Genomic DNA, 16,842 nt, shown 5'->3' with positions numbered 1-16,842 from the left:
TAAAATTATAAATAAAATATGAGAAACAAATAGTTTTGTGTAAAACAATTCTAGATGACTTTAATGGAATTTACTACCTTTTTACCAACATTTTAATTATTTATGAAAACCGTATATGGAAAACTGTGAATATTTATCCTTGATGGAAATCATATTCTATAATGTTCTCTCAAGATAATGCAGCATTTAACATGGAACATTAACTTTTAACATTTTCTTTAATGAAAGCGCAGGACATTTTACATGGCATGTCAAAACCCAAAGCTGGCCTTTGACAAGAGAAGAATCTGCTATACATACTGGCCAAGTATGTTGCTGATTTATATGCAGTTTTTCATCACCTGAGAGAGAAGAAAGGTACATAAGCATGGTCAGTGATGCATTTATTCTAGGATTTCCTAGTCTTACATACGTTGACCAAACTCCAGCCAGGGCTGCTTACCTCTGCAATGATCTTTACTAATCTTAGCAGGTACCAGTGTGCTTACACTCAGTATATCAAAAATAATCAGGCAATTAAGGAAATGTTGGGGAAACATTTTGGTCTATTAATTTTAAACCACTATAGACGATAAATTTGATAATTAGCAGAAACTTTCAACAGACTTTTAATTTCTTTCCCAGAAATCTACTCAAAATTAGAAATTACTTCTGGCTGTAGCTCCAGTTGTCATTCTGTAAAACGGGGATTCTGCTACTAATTCTTTCTAAAGCAGAACTCTATGGAAGGAAAGCATGCGATCAGACACAGAGCTAATAATATTACTAATAACAGTTTATTGCTGCTATTATGATAATTACTGTTTCAATTATGTCTATTAGATACATGGTATTATTAATGACTGATAGTTTTCATATTCTGTGTGGAACTAAGGTGGAATTAAGACCTAACTGTGAATTGTAAGAATACCCACAAACTGTTCAGGTGAAACCTGTCTGCAATTACTAAGACGCAATTACTAAGACGCAACAGTATATGTCCACACTTTAGATATGCTGAAAAAAAGTGCAGGGAACAAAACTGGCACCCACACCCTTGGAACCTGCAGGCTACGTATTCTCAAATGCAAATCTGGCTGACCTGTTGTCAGGCAGGCTGACCTGAAGCAAGCGACCCAAAACCGAGTAACTAAACTTGAGCCTGCAACAGAGCAGTGAAGCTGCCAAGGACATAGGCAGTTCCCATGAATGGGTTCATGTCTGCCAGTGATGGAAGAGTTTCATTCTGAAGACCCAAGATGTGGAAAATTTTCTTTAAGCATGCATGCACATATCTGCACAATTAGCGGGTAAAAAGTTATCAGTGTAATTTTTAGATAAAAAAGGACACGTGGTAATTTTCAGCATTAAGGAAAGAGCAAGCTCTCCTAAAATGTTATCATCTGCTGAGATGATACAGCCAGATTCTCTGGTGTACTGTACTGAGAGAGTTTGCTCTTCAGCTTCATGTTTTCCATTGTGAGGAATTTTAAAAGTTTGTTCTTTCTTTACATAGTTTTCCAATTTTTACATGAGCCTTAAAGAAACTTAGTATCTTTGAGACCTCTATTGCTTTACTAAACCAAGGGGAAACTAGTCAACAAACTCAAAAGACACTAAAGATGGACATACAGCTTAAAAAAGACACACATGCAAACAAAACTATAAAGAGCTTTTTCAGGAAATCAAATACAGAAAAAAAAGACCTGGCAAAGCCTCTGTGGGCTGAAATCTCCTCTTCACTCCTCTCCTCAGTTACAGAGAAATATAATACAGTTATTTGCCACTACTCACTTCTCTTGTGAGGGGGAAGAGGCGCATATTTGAGAGGAAAAGAAATTGTCTTTGTCTTAGAAGGACATTAAAGGAAAAGAACAGATTTATATGTTATAAATCTGGCTATTTTTAAGAGTATAATTTCTAGTTGTATAAAAAGACAATGAACTGAACTTTATCCTCCAAAATACAATGCCAAAAATCAACTTTCACATAGAATTACATTCTTTCTAGTTTTAATAATATTGCCTATGACTCTTTCCTTTCTTACTTCTACTGAAAGTGTTAATTTCCTATAAATCTAATTGTTCACCTGTGGCTTCTTCCAGTGTGGCAACATCCAGCCTTGGGCTATAATTTCCATAACCAGCAGCAGTAAAAGCACGAATCTGGAAAACGTACACTGTTCCTGGCTTTAGGTTATTAATAGAGGCCGAAGTGGACTTGGTTTTCACTGTTGAATAGGTCCTCTCCCTTTGATCCTGAAAACAATAAGACAAAAGATTAAATGACATTTACAGGTCAGATTTTATCATGGTTGCACATCAGTAACTGACAGCCGGCCAGGGCAGTTTGTTTCAATTTGTTGAATGCTTTATTTCCCAACATAAAAAATAAAGCATACTCTGTGGACTACTACAAAACACTGCCAATGCAATGAGGAGCTCTAAGTGAGACATAAAATTCAAATGGGATGCTCATGTTGTCACTCATAAAACATCCGGACATAAAATGATTGCTTCTTTGTCTCTGCTTACATTTTGTGAAATTTTGGTGAGAAAATAACCTAACCACATCTTTCCAGGGGAAAATGCAGGGTCTAAATTCAAGAACAGGGAAAGCTGGTTTTTTCATCATCAGAACACCATCCCTTGTTACATTTCAACACCTTTAAAAAATACCATGCTGCCAATGTACAACTGACTGGGTTTTGCACCAAATTCTGAGGTTCTTAACTCAATTTGCACTGAGTTTTTTTCCTCTGGCTTTTAGTCTTTCCTCAGGTTTTGACTCTATGGCATAAAGAAGAACGCAGGGAAAGAATCTCACTATGACACCCTCTAAATTTGAAGCTGTAAGATTACAAACCCTATGAGTAATAACTGACTTTCAAATACTACAAAAGCTGTATCAGATCATTACAGTATTCAAAAAGCTCTACTTATTCATCACATTTACTGATCCAGATTATCTTTCAGCATGGATAGGTGCAGCCCTGTTGATTTTCAGTGGCAGATGCAACCCTGATTTGAAGGGCAGAAGAGATGAATTAACCAACCGTCTGAATGCACCACATGACCGGAGAAGCATGAGCCATACGAGGCAGTGCTAATGAGATGGATACAGAGGGAAGGAATAAATCTGTAACTCATTTCAATAGCACTTTGCCAGCTAAAAATGATGGAGAACTTTCCCCTTTGCAGCCAGTAAAGCAGAAAAGGCTTTTGCTGAAATACAGGGTTAAATACAACATATATGATTTCTTATCTGAGATTCAGTAATGTCTTCTCCTGGGTCTTGCCCAGTCTGTCATTTAAGCAAGCCTGCTGCCTTGGCTAGCAATAATTTTTCATATCTTCTCCAAGAGGTTTTAAATCATCTGTAAGTGAGGACCACAGTGGAATGTATGTTGCTATGTGAGAAAGAACAGGAACGCCTGAGAGATGAGAAACAAGTGTAACGAAACTGTAAATAGTCAGATTTGGGACTCTAAGCCACAGTGGAATTTCAGAGTCTGGGTTTTGATGCATAAATGTGGCTTATTAGAATTGCCAACACTTCTTGAATTCAAGACAAATAAATAAATAACAGAAATAAAAATAACCTGCATTAGAAATCTCACAGGACAGACTTACTTAGGAGATCTCAGGCAGTTTCCATTCCAGCCCGAGCCAGAAGTGAGAGGTGAAAAATTCACTTATCAGAATATTTCAGAACTACAAAAATGTTTGATTTAATTTGGCTTTAAAAGGAGCTGGAGGTTCAGATATTTTTTTGTCTTTTAAACTAAAGGAACAAAAATGAAACTGCTTCTTTCATTCTGGAAAAGAGGCTTATGAAGTACTTTTCAAGCAGAAGTGCTTTATTTTGGAAGGAAGGCAAACATTTAAATGTTTGTGTTGAAATTGTCTCACTGAATTAAAGACATATAGTTCAGTTTATCTGTGATCATCACAGGATGAGCTTCTTATTTGCTCCTATTAATTTCACTGTAATAAGTATATTACTGGTAGGTTTTCTTCCATGACAAAAGATATTTAACAGCAGTTCTTGTCTTTGCAAACAGGAAACTGGCAATGAAATTCTGCTGCTTATGTAAAATAACATGAGTATACAGGGAACATAGAAAAAGTCACATTCTAAAAATTATTTTACAAAAAGGTCTAGTAACTTGAGCATTTTGCTGTCATTTTCCACTACCTATTTAATTCAGGGGGTTTTGTATGTGTAGAATATCTTTGCCTCTGGTAACAATGTATTTTTTTCTTTTTTGTTTTAATGTATGAGCTTTATTGGCTCATTTGAGGACGCACACATGCTTGAGGAATAAAAATTGTATGCTAAAATTACTAAAATTCCCCTACAAGAATTGTTTAGCTTTCTGTACATACGTGGTAAGTTTTGTTGTAAGAGTTATTAAAGTGAACAACTTAAACTGGGAGTTAGCATCAACAAATAAACATTTTATTCCCTTTCAAATCATATAGAAATCATTTCATAAGTATATTTGTGTAATTTAGCACTGAAAATTAGATGTGACACTTGTTATTAGATCCAATCTGGTCTGAATTTACTTAATTCTATGTTACCTAGTAAGCTGACATGCTCTTTTTCTTTATACAGAAGTATCTTGTTTGCTGAGATGAAATACCTTCACAAGGGATCACAAAGGAACTCCTTCGCTAATTTCTTTGCATTTTAATTCTTTCTTTTTTTTTTCTCCCAGAATGTTTTATAAAAATTAGGAATATGTTATGTGCTACATTAAATTTTCCAGGCAACCTGGAGGAGCCACACTTAGTCTGGGTCCCATAACAAACATGTTGCTGTACAACCTGCCTTCACTCTGCTTTCATCCAGATTACGGTTGCATGTGGCCCTACTTATATGCTTGTCAGAATTTTTTATTCTGGAGTACTTCAAAGTTATAATGAATGAAGCCCTAGACACGCTGAAATGAATGGCAAAACTCTGACTGACAGCAATAAGATTGCAATTTCGCTCTACCAGAAACAGAGATTACTTCACCTACTATTGAAAAGCAGCTTTCAATTCATTATTGTATTGAGAGAACAAGTGAAAAACAAATTTCACAATACTGGTACTTTTTAAAAGGACAAATAAGGAATATTTATCAGCTGAAAGTGTAGAAAGTGCTTTGGAAGTTTTCTGACATTAAGTTGTACCTGCCTAGCTTATAAGGATATATTAAATGTAGTCAAGAGTTATATTTGATATATTATCTCAGGACTGGTGACACAGAAGGAAATGAAACAAGCTTTACACACACTGTAGAAGAGAGAGGAAAATGACAAATGTCATGGCAAGATACCCAAGTCAAATTTAACAATAAAAAAATAAGTAAATAAAGGGGCAGATTTGAAGCGGATATTTCGGTTTTAGGACACCAAATTAAAATATGAGACATATGATAACAATAATAATAGCTGGGATTTGCTAGTTATTAAAAAAAAGTAAAATCACTGTGGCTTTGAAGAGACAAGACAGTTGACAACTGATGGCTTTAACATTGTACCACAATACAGCAAGCCAACACAAAGAAAACTGCATATTTTTGTACATTGCAGACAATCTTAGCACTTACTTTCTCATAATACTTGATTTCATATTCAGTAATGACTCCATTGGGATGTTCTGGCTCCTGCCAGGAAAGTTCCACGCTCCTCTGCAGCACTCTCTCTTTCATTACTCCACTAACTTGTGAGGGAGCTGTTTGGACAAGACATGTCAATAAATATAAAGTAAATTTGTTGGATGCCTAAAATCAAATGTCACTACTGATCCGCCCCATGCTGAGCCACTTTCATTAAGGTAAAAGAAAGCAGCTTTTCATAGCTCACAATTCAAAGCTAATGAATATTCAAGCAGGACCCTATTACTCTTCATAAACTTAGAACAGAAATCAAATAAAAGTGCAAACAGCAAAAAATTGCATTGTTCAAGTTAAGGTAAAACTGAGACTGATGGGATAGGAACAATTACGCAAATTAATTCCAATTAAGATAGCAAGTTAGATTTTTAGATTGATATGTAGTTCATTAAGAGTTTAAATATTTACTGCATACGTTTCTGTAATGTGCATATCATAAAAAATAATGTTTTAGAAACAAAATCACATTTAGATTGATTTCATATACTAATTTCAATTCTGCTTAAAAAATCTGTTAATTAAAAAAATATCCAATTATGGCATGTCTTGGTGATGAAAACAACTTTCCTAAGAGATTAACCCCCTCTCTTCTGCATTAGTTCAAATTTTTCCAGGACATTCTCTCTTTGAGGCTGGAGTTTCACTATTTGGTCTTGGCATTTTTTGAAAGTGTGAGACAGTTTAAGAAGTAGATCTTATGAAATAAAGGGGACACTGTCTTCCTCCAAGTCACTCTACAGACAAACAAACACTTTTTGAAATCTGAAAACCCAAAAACATGCAAGCATTATGGATCCATTGACTCTCATTTAAAAATATTTAAGCAATTATGTAATGAAAAGCGAGACTATGAGACTGCTTTATCAAATTATCTCATATTTATCAAAAAAAGAAAGACAGCAGATTTATTGTTGGCATGCAGTTCCAAAGGAGGTCCTACTTCCCACTTGTCCTCAAAGGTACACACTGCTTATATGAATGCAGCACAGAATTAAATTATAGCACTTAAAAAAAGCTATGGCATTTGGAATCACACAGAACTTGATCTTGATCTCTTTCGACTGAACAGATATAATTCAAGAATGTAACAGAGCCCATGCAAAAGACAGATAAAGAGAGGACTTGATCCTCAGCCCCCTGCAGTTAAAAGCAATATGACATGTATGTGTACAAGAACTTGATCATATTCAGAGAGCAGATTCTGACACAGGAAAGGAAATGCAAATCGGAGATAAATTTATTCATATCTTTTCAAGCGTTGAATCTAGTACTGATTCTATACCTGAATGTTTGAACAAAAATTCTGAAAAATGTAAATATTTTTCTAGGTTAAAAAAAAGTACAACCTTATTTCAGAACTGTATATAAAGTGCAAACGGTGTAAAATGATGTACAGTCTTCAGATAAAACAGGATTCTTATCCCATGCAACCAGCAGGTGAACTTCACTTTACTTTTTACTATTCACCTTCAGTCTAATTAGAATAATTCCCATTCTAATATCTTTAGCACACACATTTTCCTCTATTTAACTTAAAGAACATAAAAATAAAGCATACAGAATGCACACTCCTGTAGTATTAAGGATAAAACTATAACGACAAAAGTAGAAAAATCTACAGCACATTCAAGGCAATAATCCTCAAAAAAACTTAAAATTTGAATTTTAACTTCTTATTTTAACTGTGAAGTTTCTAGCATTTTGTATTGTAACATATATATTCATGTAGGTTTTTAAATTAATTTACATTTCATTAGAGACTCCAAGAGTCCATGAAAATTAAGGACTGAAGCTATGCATGATAATTTTCATTATAAACTATTATGTTGTATACAACCAATATAATGAAAGTTGAAGACCTCTTAACGTAGACTGCCTAACTGATAAAATCACAGAATTGTCTCATGTAGACACCACAGGCTGATAAACCATTTCAAAGCCAGGATCTCTCTTTTGCTCATCTTGCAATCACTTTCTAAAAGCTTAGAGTATTTTCCCTGTCTAATTAGTGAAATTTTTTTTTTTTTTTTTTTGTAGCTAAGACTCTGGAATGCAGCAAGCTAATTTACTCTGTCTAGTTTTCTTTGTCACAATTAACTAGTTGTCTTTGTCTAAATGAGTACAGCATCTTGGCTAAATCTTAGAGAGGTCATTACGTTTCATGTATAATATTCTATCTCATCCAGACAAATGTTTTCAACTTGCTAATTTTACATTTTTAGATGTCCAAAATTGTTAATGTTCATACTTCTCATGAAACAATTTTATGCTACCTAGGTCACTGGAGTTCTCAACATTTACTGCCTTTTGTTTTACCTTATCAAATTTTTTCATTCTGTTGGTCACAGCATTCATTTTTTTAATCAGTGAAGCAAAATGAACTCACTTCCTCTGGTATTAGTTAACTCTCTGTATACACAGAAGGAACAGCAATACAGAGGAGTAGGAACAGAGAAGGAGGAAGATTTTAATCAGGAAAATGATATATACTATGTGAGTTTCCTACTTAACATCTGTACAAAGCACACCACAAACATACGGATTCCATTCTCAAGGGATTTCCATTCAAAACAAAATCTCAGTATTTTGTCAGCACTGCAAGACAGCACTCAAACCTCTTAAATAAATGCACTCATAAATATATTTCCTGTCAATTAATATTCTTTTCATTCAAGAATGGTCATGTTAAAAACTGGGTTAGGTTTTGGGGTTGTCATTTGCCTTTTTCCATCCAGGATGAAAATCTTGTGCTACTTTTCATTGGTAGAATAGTGACATAAGGAAGAAGAGAAATTCCAGCCCTGCAGATTGTATATGTCGATAGCACTGAAGAAAATGATGTTGTATGTAATTACCATACCACATGATACTCCTAAAATGCAGTAAATTATCTAAGCTTACTTTGTGTCCTGATGTTTGTCGGGGGAAGAAAGGAAATCATCAAATTGGTTGAAGCAAGAGTGTCCTCCTTTGGCAAACTACACTAGTCTGCTGTTACTGCAAAGAAATCTCTGTAAAGTAGAGCAACCACGCAGGCCAAACTATTGACATTACAAGCTAGAAGTATATGCTACCTTCGTCCAGTCTTTTTGGGTTGCATTTCTTGATTTGTGCTTAATGAGAGTGTACAGGTTGGAAGCATTTTGTTCTTTATTCTAGTATAAACAGTTCCTTTGTACTCTCTCTGTTCCTTTCTTAGAGACTGTTTTGAATTCATGTTTTACCTGTTCTGGCTTCCTGAACCTCATTCAAAACCTCTAGCCCACTTCTCATTGCCTACCCCTGTTAACAACCTATTTATAGTTTTGAAACAATTATGTTTGAGCAAGCTTGAAAATGAGTTAAAGCATACAATTCATTCCCAAATGCAAGATAAAATAAGGTATTAAATAATATAAAAAATAAATAGTAGCTGAAATAATAATAATAATAATAATAATAATAATGAAATTATAAAAAACTGTTTCAGCTATTTTTTTCTTTTAGTAATAAAGGTCTTGCCACTGCATGTGTAAGAAAGCTGTTCATGATGAAGGCACTTCTTACGGTATTTCTATACAACTAAGTACCCAGTCCTGAATGACTTGAGCATGCATAATCCCTACTGTATCACTTCAGATTACGAAGTAGCGTCACTTGTCGGAATCATTATTTCCATAACGTATTACACTGGGGGATACACACTGTTCAAAACACCATTTGCTATCAACTTTCCTTCTGATGTACCTCATCTCTTCTTTTTCTCTTTCCTGCTGACACAACATCCAATGCATCAAATACACAGCCTCCCAGGGCTAACAGGCAGATGTACGTACACGTGCTGCATAGGAAAGTACTTCCGAGAATGACAGGCCCTCAGCACACTCATTCACTTTTTAAAATGCTTCAAATATACCATTCAGCAAAAGGAAAAATTGATTTTTCACCAGGTTTCAACATCACAGCCACAGAGAAATATAACTCTGCTGGGCTTTACTGATAAAGCCTTCAAGTTACATAGATTTCAAGCTGCTCATCATTTTCAGATCAAGTTATAAAAAAATCTTAAAACTGACGTGTCAAAAAGAGCAGGATATTCCAAAGAAATATTCTGCTTCAGAGAGAATATCACATCTGGCAGACCAATGTGTTACATCTATACTGCTAGGCCAAGCACATGATATATTATTAATACGTGCAAATATTCATGCACAGAAAATTGTACTGATTGTTTAGAAAGGCCCTGCTTTTAGTCCAGAGTCCTCTGAAAATGTTATAACATAAAATTGCTCAGACCTTTTAACTTTATGCTTAGCTATTCTCTTATTCTTATGTCTAACATTCCCTTTAATCCACAATGTACTTCACAAAAGACAGAGACAGATGAAAAATAAAATATTTTGCACTTTTTATGGGATTTAAAGAACAGTACAAAACAATAAAAACTGAAAATGAAAACTTGTGAAGCTGGACTTCCACATACAGGAGGAACTAAGAATAATGCACCCATTACTAGCACAAAATCAAGTGTAATATCTTTCTATTTAAGAATGATTACTCAGAAAAAGAAACATGCCTAGCCATTTCTCTGGGATTTCTTAAAGTTCTGCATCTTGAATGTGCCTCAATTCCATCAACAGCATCACTCATGAAGGCCTTTAATTTGATACTTTTAAAAAGACCTCTCTAGAAGCAGCATTCCAGGTGTTTGGCTGCTCATGTGTATAAAATAAATTATTAAAAACCTCAGAAATAAGGCTTTATTGCTGCAGCCCCACTTTATGCAGAATGCTTCACAAATGAACACACGTACAGGCTCCTAGTGCAGGACCAAACTCCATATCAATAAATGCTACCAAATCTATGTTTGCAACTCCAGTTTCGTCATTTGTTATATGAAGACTAATGAATGAATGGACTATCAGTCTTCATTAATTATTTTTTATATTTATACTTAAGAGAATGTGAAGTACAAGCACCTTGTACTTGCTGAAACCAACAGCAACACTCTCACTTCCATAGCGTGAGACCCTTACAGTGTTTCCCAAAGACCAAAAACACTTGGGGTTTGGCCTCTTCCCTTTCCATTTTGCAAAGCTATGCAGCATGCACTCAAAACCACTGACTTTTCATACAGCAGCAAAGAGATCAACTTTTACATCTCTGTAAAACTCTGTCTTAGGGCTTAACATAAGTTTTATATTATATGAAGCATTAACACCATTTTTCTGTAACAATATTCTACAGCAGTTGGAGGGCGTTTTGAGAATTTAGCCTGAAGAGGACATTGCTAACAGATGCAAAAAAATTGAGATACTGGCATCCCAATGGTTATAACCTACTGTATTGTTTCTTTTTAAAATGTCCTTGCTGTTTCCTTTTTTGGCAGATACCTTTAGATAACAAAGTTGCTTTGACTCTACATCTATTTTAAGTGAAACTGGAATCTGGCACCTTACCAATAACAAACGGAAAATGAGCCCATGTATATATATATGAAAATAGTAGCAGAAAATTATACTGTTGTTAGCTCTTAAATGGTTGTTTAGGAAGAGAATACAAAACTCCCTATACTCTATTAACAGTCCTGCAGTGAGATTACCCAAATGGTACCTTTCCACACTGGCTTGTGTACTAATTTGCTCCCAAGAGAAAGCATAAAAATGAAGTCATAACCTGGCCTCCCACCATGCTCTGGTTTGCTCTGAAGGGAAACTTAGGCATCAGAATTGGCAAAATTACTTAATAAGAGTGGGAGGCAAACAGATTATACACCTTGAAGCACAGCAGCTACTGTTGTCTGGGGTCTGGGGTCAGTATGTTGTGACACACTAAAGGTTTGAGAAGGGTTTGCAGGTACTGGACAAATTTTAAGACTTAGCTGTACAGAAATTTCTCTTATTTATTTATTCATTCTGTTTCCCATAAATACACAAAGATTTTTTTGAAAGGGAGGGGATGCGGAACTAGAGCACCATAATATGGCAGTGCTACTCAAGCCATGATAAAGATCTACCACAGCTTGTCCTTTGAATTCCTAGAAAAAAAATGCCTAAATTCCTTTTCATGTTTACATTAATTTGTACAAAATTTGTCATGTTATTTTGTATGATAGTTCATGGAACAAAAAAACCAGAAAAGAATACCATAGCTCTTAAACTGAACATAATTAAATGGATAGATAGAAATTCATAAGACTTCCTTATTCTTTCCCCTCGGTTAAGTCTCCACATGACAAAGAAGCCCATGATAAAAGGTTATTGAGTACCACTGTATTATGCCATTAGTACCCATTGCTTTGGATCAATGACAGAGAAATTCCCCACTGTGTTTACAAGCTGTAGCATTCAAAGAGAGGCCTAAATAAATCAGATATTTTACACTAACAATATCCTACAGAGAAGTCATTTTAACTTCCTCCCTGACACACTTTACTTTCCAGCTCATAAATATAACACAGTGTGCTTAACAGTGCTCTGTAAGTCACGAGTAGAGGCACACACCACACTCTGGGCCACTTGGGGATGTCCTTAGAACATGGTAACAGGCAATGTAGTCAAGTAATACTTGACTGCACTACTCCATTACATCTTCTGCAACTGATTTCGCACCTGAAGAACTCTCTGTTGATCTACAGAGAGGAACAGAACCAGTAGTTGCTTGACTACTTCTGCAAATTAATGAATAAGAGTAATAAAAAAATTGAGGAAAATCAATAAATATATTCTGATCTCCCCTAACATTATTGGAGGGGAGTTCTAAGAAAGTTTATGCTCAAATAGCATTCTTACCAAACATGTAGTGATTTACTAATCGTTCTGATGCATTTAAAATAGTAAATGTTTGGCAATTCCTTCATTAAGCTAAAAATTCAACAGCCGGATCTATTTTATATGCTGTCTACTCTGGCAGAATTCTGGGGAGGGGAAGCAATGAAAAGAAATAAAAAGTACTTACTAGAAAGAAATGAAAGATTTTGGAAAGATCAGGGCTGACAGTTTGTCTATCATGTTTTTGGTTTTTTTCTAGTCAGTGTCTACATCTGGACTCATACTGCGAAGTCCCCTGTTTCTCTCGCCTGACATTTGGTACAAATATTATTGTCATGTCTGTATCCCATTTCTTCCAAAACTGGTAATTTGGGCATCAATCAGTGCTGAACGGATGCTGAGTTGCGTAACAAGTGACAATATCAACTCCCAAGGTATCCACAACTCTTGCTTTGTGAATAAGTTTTGACATGTCAGGCACAAACCTGATTCTTACAAATATGTTAGAGTAACAAACCAGCCTTACAAATAACAGAGAGGGCTTTTGTTCTCCTGAAGCATTTGTTTTCCTTTGCAGAAGAAATATTTCTATATTAATTAGATTTTTCTTCTGTCCTGCCTTCTTTTATGATTCATCTTTCATAGCTTTTTTTCTTTTAGCAGAAACATCTGCCACCAGTGTTGCAGTAAATCCTTGGTACACAGGTATTATTCTTCATTAAAGAAAACAAAATAACACAAAACTCCCAAAGATGAAGATACTCTTTTCCCTGGTGGGCTACTCAGACACATTATGTTCTCCTTCTGTCTCCAGTCATCTCTGCTGGCAAGTGTCAATTATAGACACAGGTTTTAGGGAACAGAAGGATAAAGCACAATTTACAAATACTTTCTCTGGAAGCAGACAGGTGTAATGACTGAGACTGTTTGCTGTAATTGAATTTCATGCTGTCATCTATCCAGTCACAAAACGATGTCAGCTTCAAGGATGCTGCTCATGGGGAAAGAAAAAAAAAAATAACAGCAACCAAACCACCTTAACACATTCACCTTGCTAAGGTGAAGTTGTAAGGTGATTAGAACTGTGGCTTCGGAGGCCTATGGACTAGTATGATTACGTTTATTTAGTGTAGGATGTCTAAGAGTCAATTGAATGAATTCCAGCCCCATAACAAAGCATTTTGTTTTAGACGTAGCAACCCAAAATCTGGAAACAGAGTACCATGCCAAAAAAATAAAAACAGTTGATCAAATATTAACAGAAAAGCATATAAATATTCTATAACAATGTGAGCACAAAATAATAATTATCATTGTGCCAGAGGTTTGATCAAACTGATGCTTCCAAAGACATAATTGTTCAGTGGGGAAAAAGTTATTACTCTACTAACATTCCTAAAATGTGTACAAGTTCTGTTCCAGCCTTGCAGATTCCTGTGAAATGCATTATGATGGCACTACTAATGATGGGCATATTTCTGAAAGCCGCATGGGTGGTAATCGCAGGGAACACAGGAAAAATTCCTTGCGAAAATGGCTTGGATTTTTTTTCCACTTTATCACAGAATCATAGAACAGTTTGAGTTGGAAGGGGCGTTAAAGATCATCTAGTTCCAACCCCTCCATGATGGGCAGGGACACCTTCCACACCAGACCAGGCTGCCCAAGGCCCCATCCAACCTGGCCTTGAACACTTCCAGGGATGGGGCATCCACAGCTTCCCTGAGCAACCTGTGCCAGAGCCTCACCATCCTTGCCATGAAGAATTTCTTCCTAATGTCTAATCTAAAACTTTCCCCCTCCAATTTAAAACCAGTTTCTCTCATCCTGTCACTACATGCCCTTGTAATAAGTCCCATCCCACTTGGCCTTGTTGACTCTCATGAGGTTCACACAGGCTCACTTCTCCAGTTTGTCTGGATGACATCTCGTCCTTCTGGATGGGAGATGTAATACTCTTTGGGAGAAGTACAGGCTCATAACATAGGAGAGAGATAAATATCTGTCCAGGAATTTTTGCTACAAGGATAAATATCATAAGCAACAAGCCTGAAGTTAGTAACTATGCACGGGAGTGCAAGTTATGGCCATGAAAGCAAGGTCAGACACAGCAGCCAGGCTATAGCTTTCTTGGTCAGGGGTTGTGGAAGAATGTTTCACTGCCCAGAGTGAGGTCACTGCTTTGGAGAACTGCCATTGACATGAATATAATATTCAAAATTTTCCTTGAAGCAGAAAAATTCATGTACATTCCAACAACTAAAAAAATTCCTTTTTATACAATGTTGATTGTCCCAAATGAGATAATTTTGGAAGCGTACATGAGCTGCTCAAAAAATACTGTAATGAAAAGCAGAAGGAAAACCCCTTACCTTAGGGGGAGCATATTCTGTGAATTTAAGCTAGCTGATTCATTTGACTACACAATGTAAATTAACACCTGCCTGTTAAAGTTAAACACTAATAATTGCTTTAGCAGTAATGCACATACTTATTTAATAAAAAAATACACAAAAATTACTTAATGATAACATACAAAAATATCTTCAGTTTCTTTGTATTTTCTCTTTCTTTTTTCCAACCAATAATATTAAAACTTGTCACAGGAATAACACATTTCTAATACTTAAGCAATTTTATATGATAAATTGGCATGATTTTTTTAAAAAATATATATCCTAACATCTATTAAACAGTAAACCCTAAATATAATTTCCAAAGGACTTAAAATATTCTTGACTTTTAGTAGACATTGGTTCCTGCATCTCCTTATTGTTTAAAATAGCCTTTATTTGGGGGAATTTTTTTTTATTTTTTTTTATTTCAGAATGTGCTATGTTTCAATACTTCTCCACCTTCTGCTCACTGGACAACTTTGCATGAAGACTCATCTGATGCAGAAGCTTATTAAACTGGAGAGATATAAATCATTTAATGAAAGAATTTACTACATGGTTTTAAAAGCTATACAGAATGATGATCTTTTTACAGACTTTCTAGTGGCTTCACTTCCCTGAATTCTGTGAGGCTCTAAGGGAAACCCAGGTGATACATTCTAAGGATGGAGATTTAGATTATGAAAGTGCCAGACGCACAAATTATAAATCCATTTAGCTTTCTGATTAATTCCACTTCTAGCATAACATGTAGGGCTCAATTCTAACCTTTCATCAACTATATTTTAGTTTAGCTGCACTGATTTTACCTAAGTTATCCTTGCTTTACGCCAATGGAAATAAGATCAGAATCAGGTCCTAAGGGTAATTAAAAATGTAATTACCACAACTGATCATGCAACATAGCTACATCATTAAGTGGTTATAATTTCTTTCTTTTTATTCATTTTTTTTTAACAGAAAGATTCGAATTTCTTTGTCAGTTTCAACAAGACTGGGTTTTACTCTTTTATTTCAGAAATGGTTCTGGATGGGATACAGACTATCTAACTGAGGCACCCGGGAGGGCCTATCCTTTAGGTGACTACATCTCTCCTAATTTAAGTGCTTAAGTATCCTCAAACAGCTTTGCTCCCTGTGACAGAGGTAAGTGCGTTGAAAAGATCCAGAAAGAGATCCTGACTGCTTAAAAAACATTCATTTTAAAGCCTTTGAAAAACTTTCTCCACTGACCACACAGTGAATTTAGGCACTGATTTTATGTGAAACAGATGACCTGGTACACCAAATAAACCTGGCACATAACATTTACCTACTCTTTTAAGTCAGGTAGGCACACTATCTAGAAGTTCTTCCTATCTCCTAAGTTTTCCGTGTGAACTTAAGGAAGTGAGTACCTTGATCCTTAAAGCATCTTAAGGCAATTAATATGGAGTCTGCTCTGACTTATCTCTCATGCAAATCTTGTAGGATCCGGGTTTCTGTATACAGTAGTATAAGTCTAACTCTTGATGACCTCAGAGGCATTTTACCAAACTGCTAGCTAAACACTGTAACTGTTTACAGAACTCCAATTTCACAATTGTAGGGAATTAACTGAATGCTGAAAATATTCCTAAGTAGAATTGGCGTATGAAATAAAATTTTGATTAAAAAGAAACAACCAACCCACAAACTAAAAAAAGCAGTACAACAGCTTCTGCGTCTGATTCTCTTTCAATTTTTAATGGTCTGAATAAGTAGTGACTTTATTGACTCCTTTCATCCAGGATTTTGAACATTAGTCAATATCCAGGATGAAGGAAATGAAAACGGAGCTCTTTTCAATAGCAGAAAACCATGCAATGTCTTGTCAGAAAGGTTAAACTTTAAAAAAAAAAAAAGATACAAAGTTTGTTCTGTTTTATTGCATAATTACTCTATATTTTGAAAAATAAGCAAAATTTCATAAGTATCCTTGAATAGTTTATTATGATTATATTTATCCTAAATAATAAGCTTTAGATCTGATTCTCCTTACCCCCACCCATATTGAAAGTATTGGGAGAGT

At 35.3% G+C, this 16,842-nt stretch overlaps 1 protein-coding gene across 5 annotated transcripts in view; it reads right to left on the bottom strand.

The window, feature by feature from the left end:
* Positions 1 to 16,842, bottom strand: part of EPHA7 (EPH receptor A7) — a 173,396-nt gene that overhangs the window by 39,310 nt on the left and 117,244 nt on the right. For all 5 annotated transcript variants that reach the window (XM_069851178.1, XM_069851179.1, XM_069851177.1 and 2 more), the window contains exons 6-7: positions 5,582 to 5,706; positions 2,069 to 2,237 (exon numbers count right to left, since the gene is read on the bottom strand). In XM_069851178.1, the coding sequence (XP_069707279.1) occupies positions 2,069 to 2,237; positions 5,582 to 5,706 (294 nt within the window). The remainder of the gene's footprint in view (positions 1 to 2,068; positions 2,238 to 5,581; positions 5,707 to 16,842) is intronic.

This window comes from Phaenicophaeus curvirostris, chromosome 2 (genome assembly GCF_032191515.1).
Source record: "Phaenicophaeus curvirostris isolate KB17595 chromosome 2, BPBGC_Pcur_1.0, whole genome shotgun sequence".
NCBI lineage: Eukaryota > Metazoa > Chordata > Aves > Cuculiformes > Cuculidae > Phaenicophaeus > Phaenicophaeus curvirostris.
This window is presented reverse-complemented; position numbering and strand designations above follow the sequence as displayed.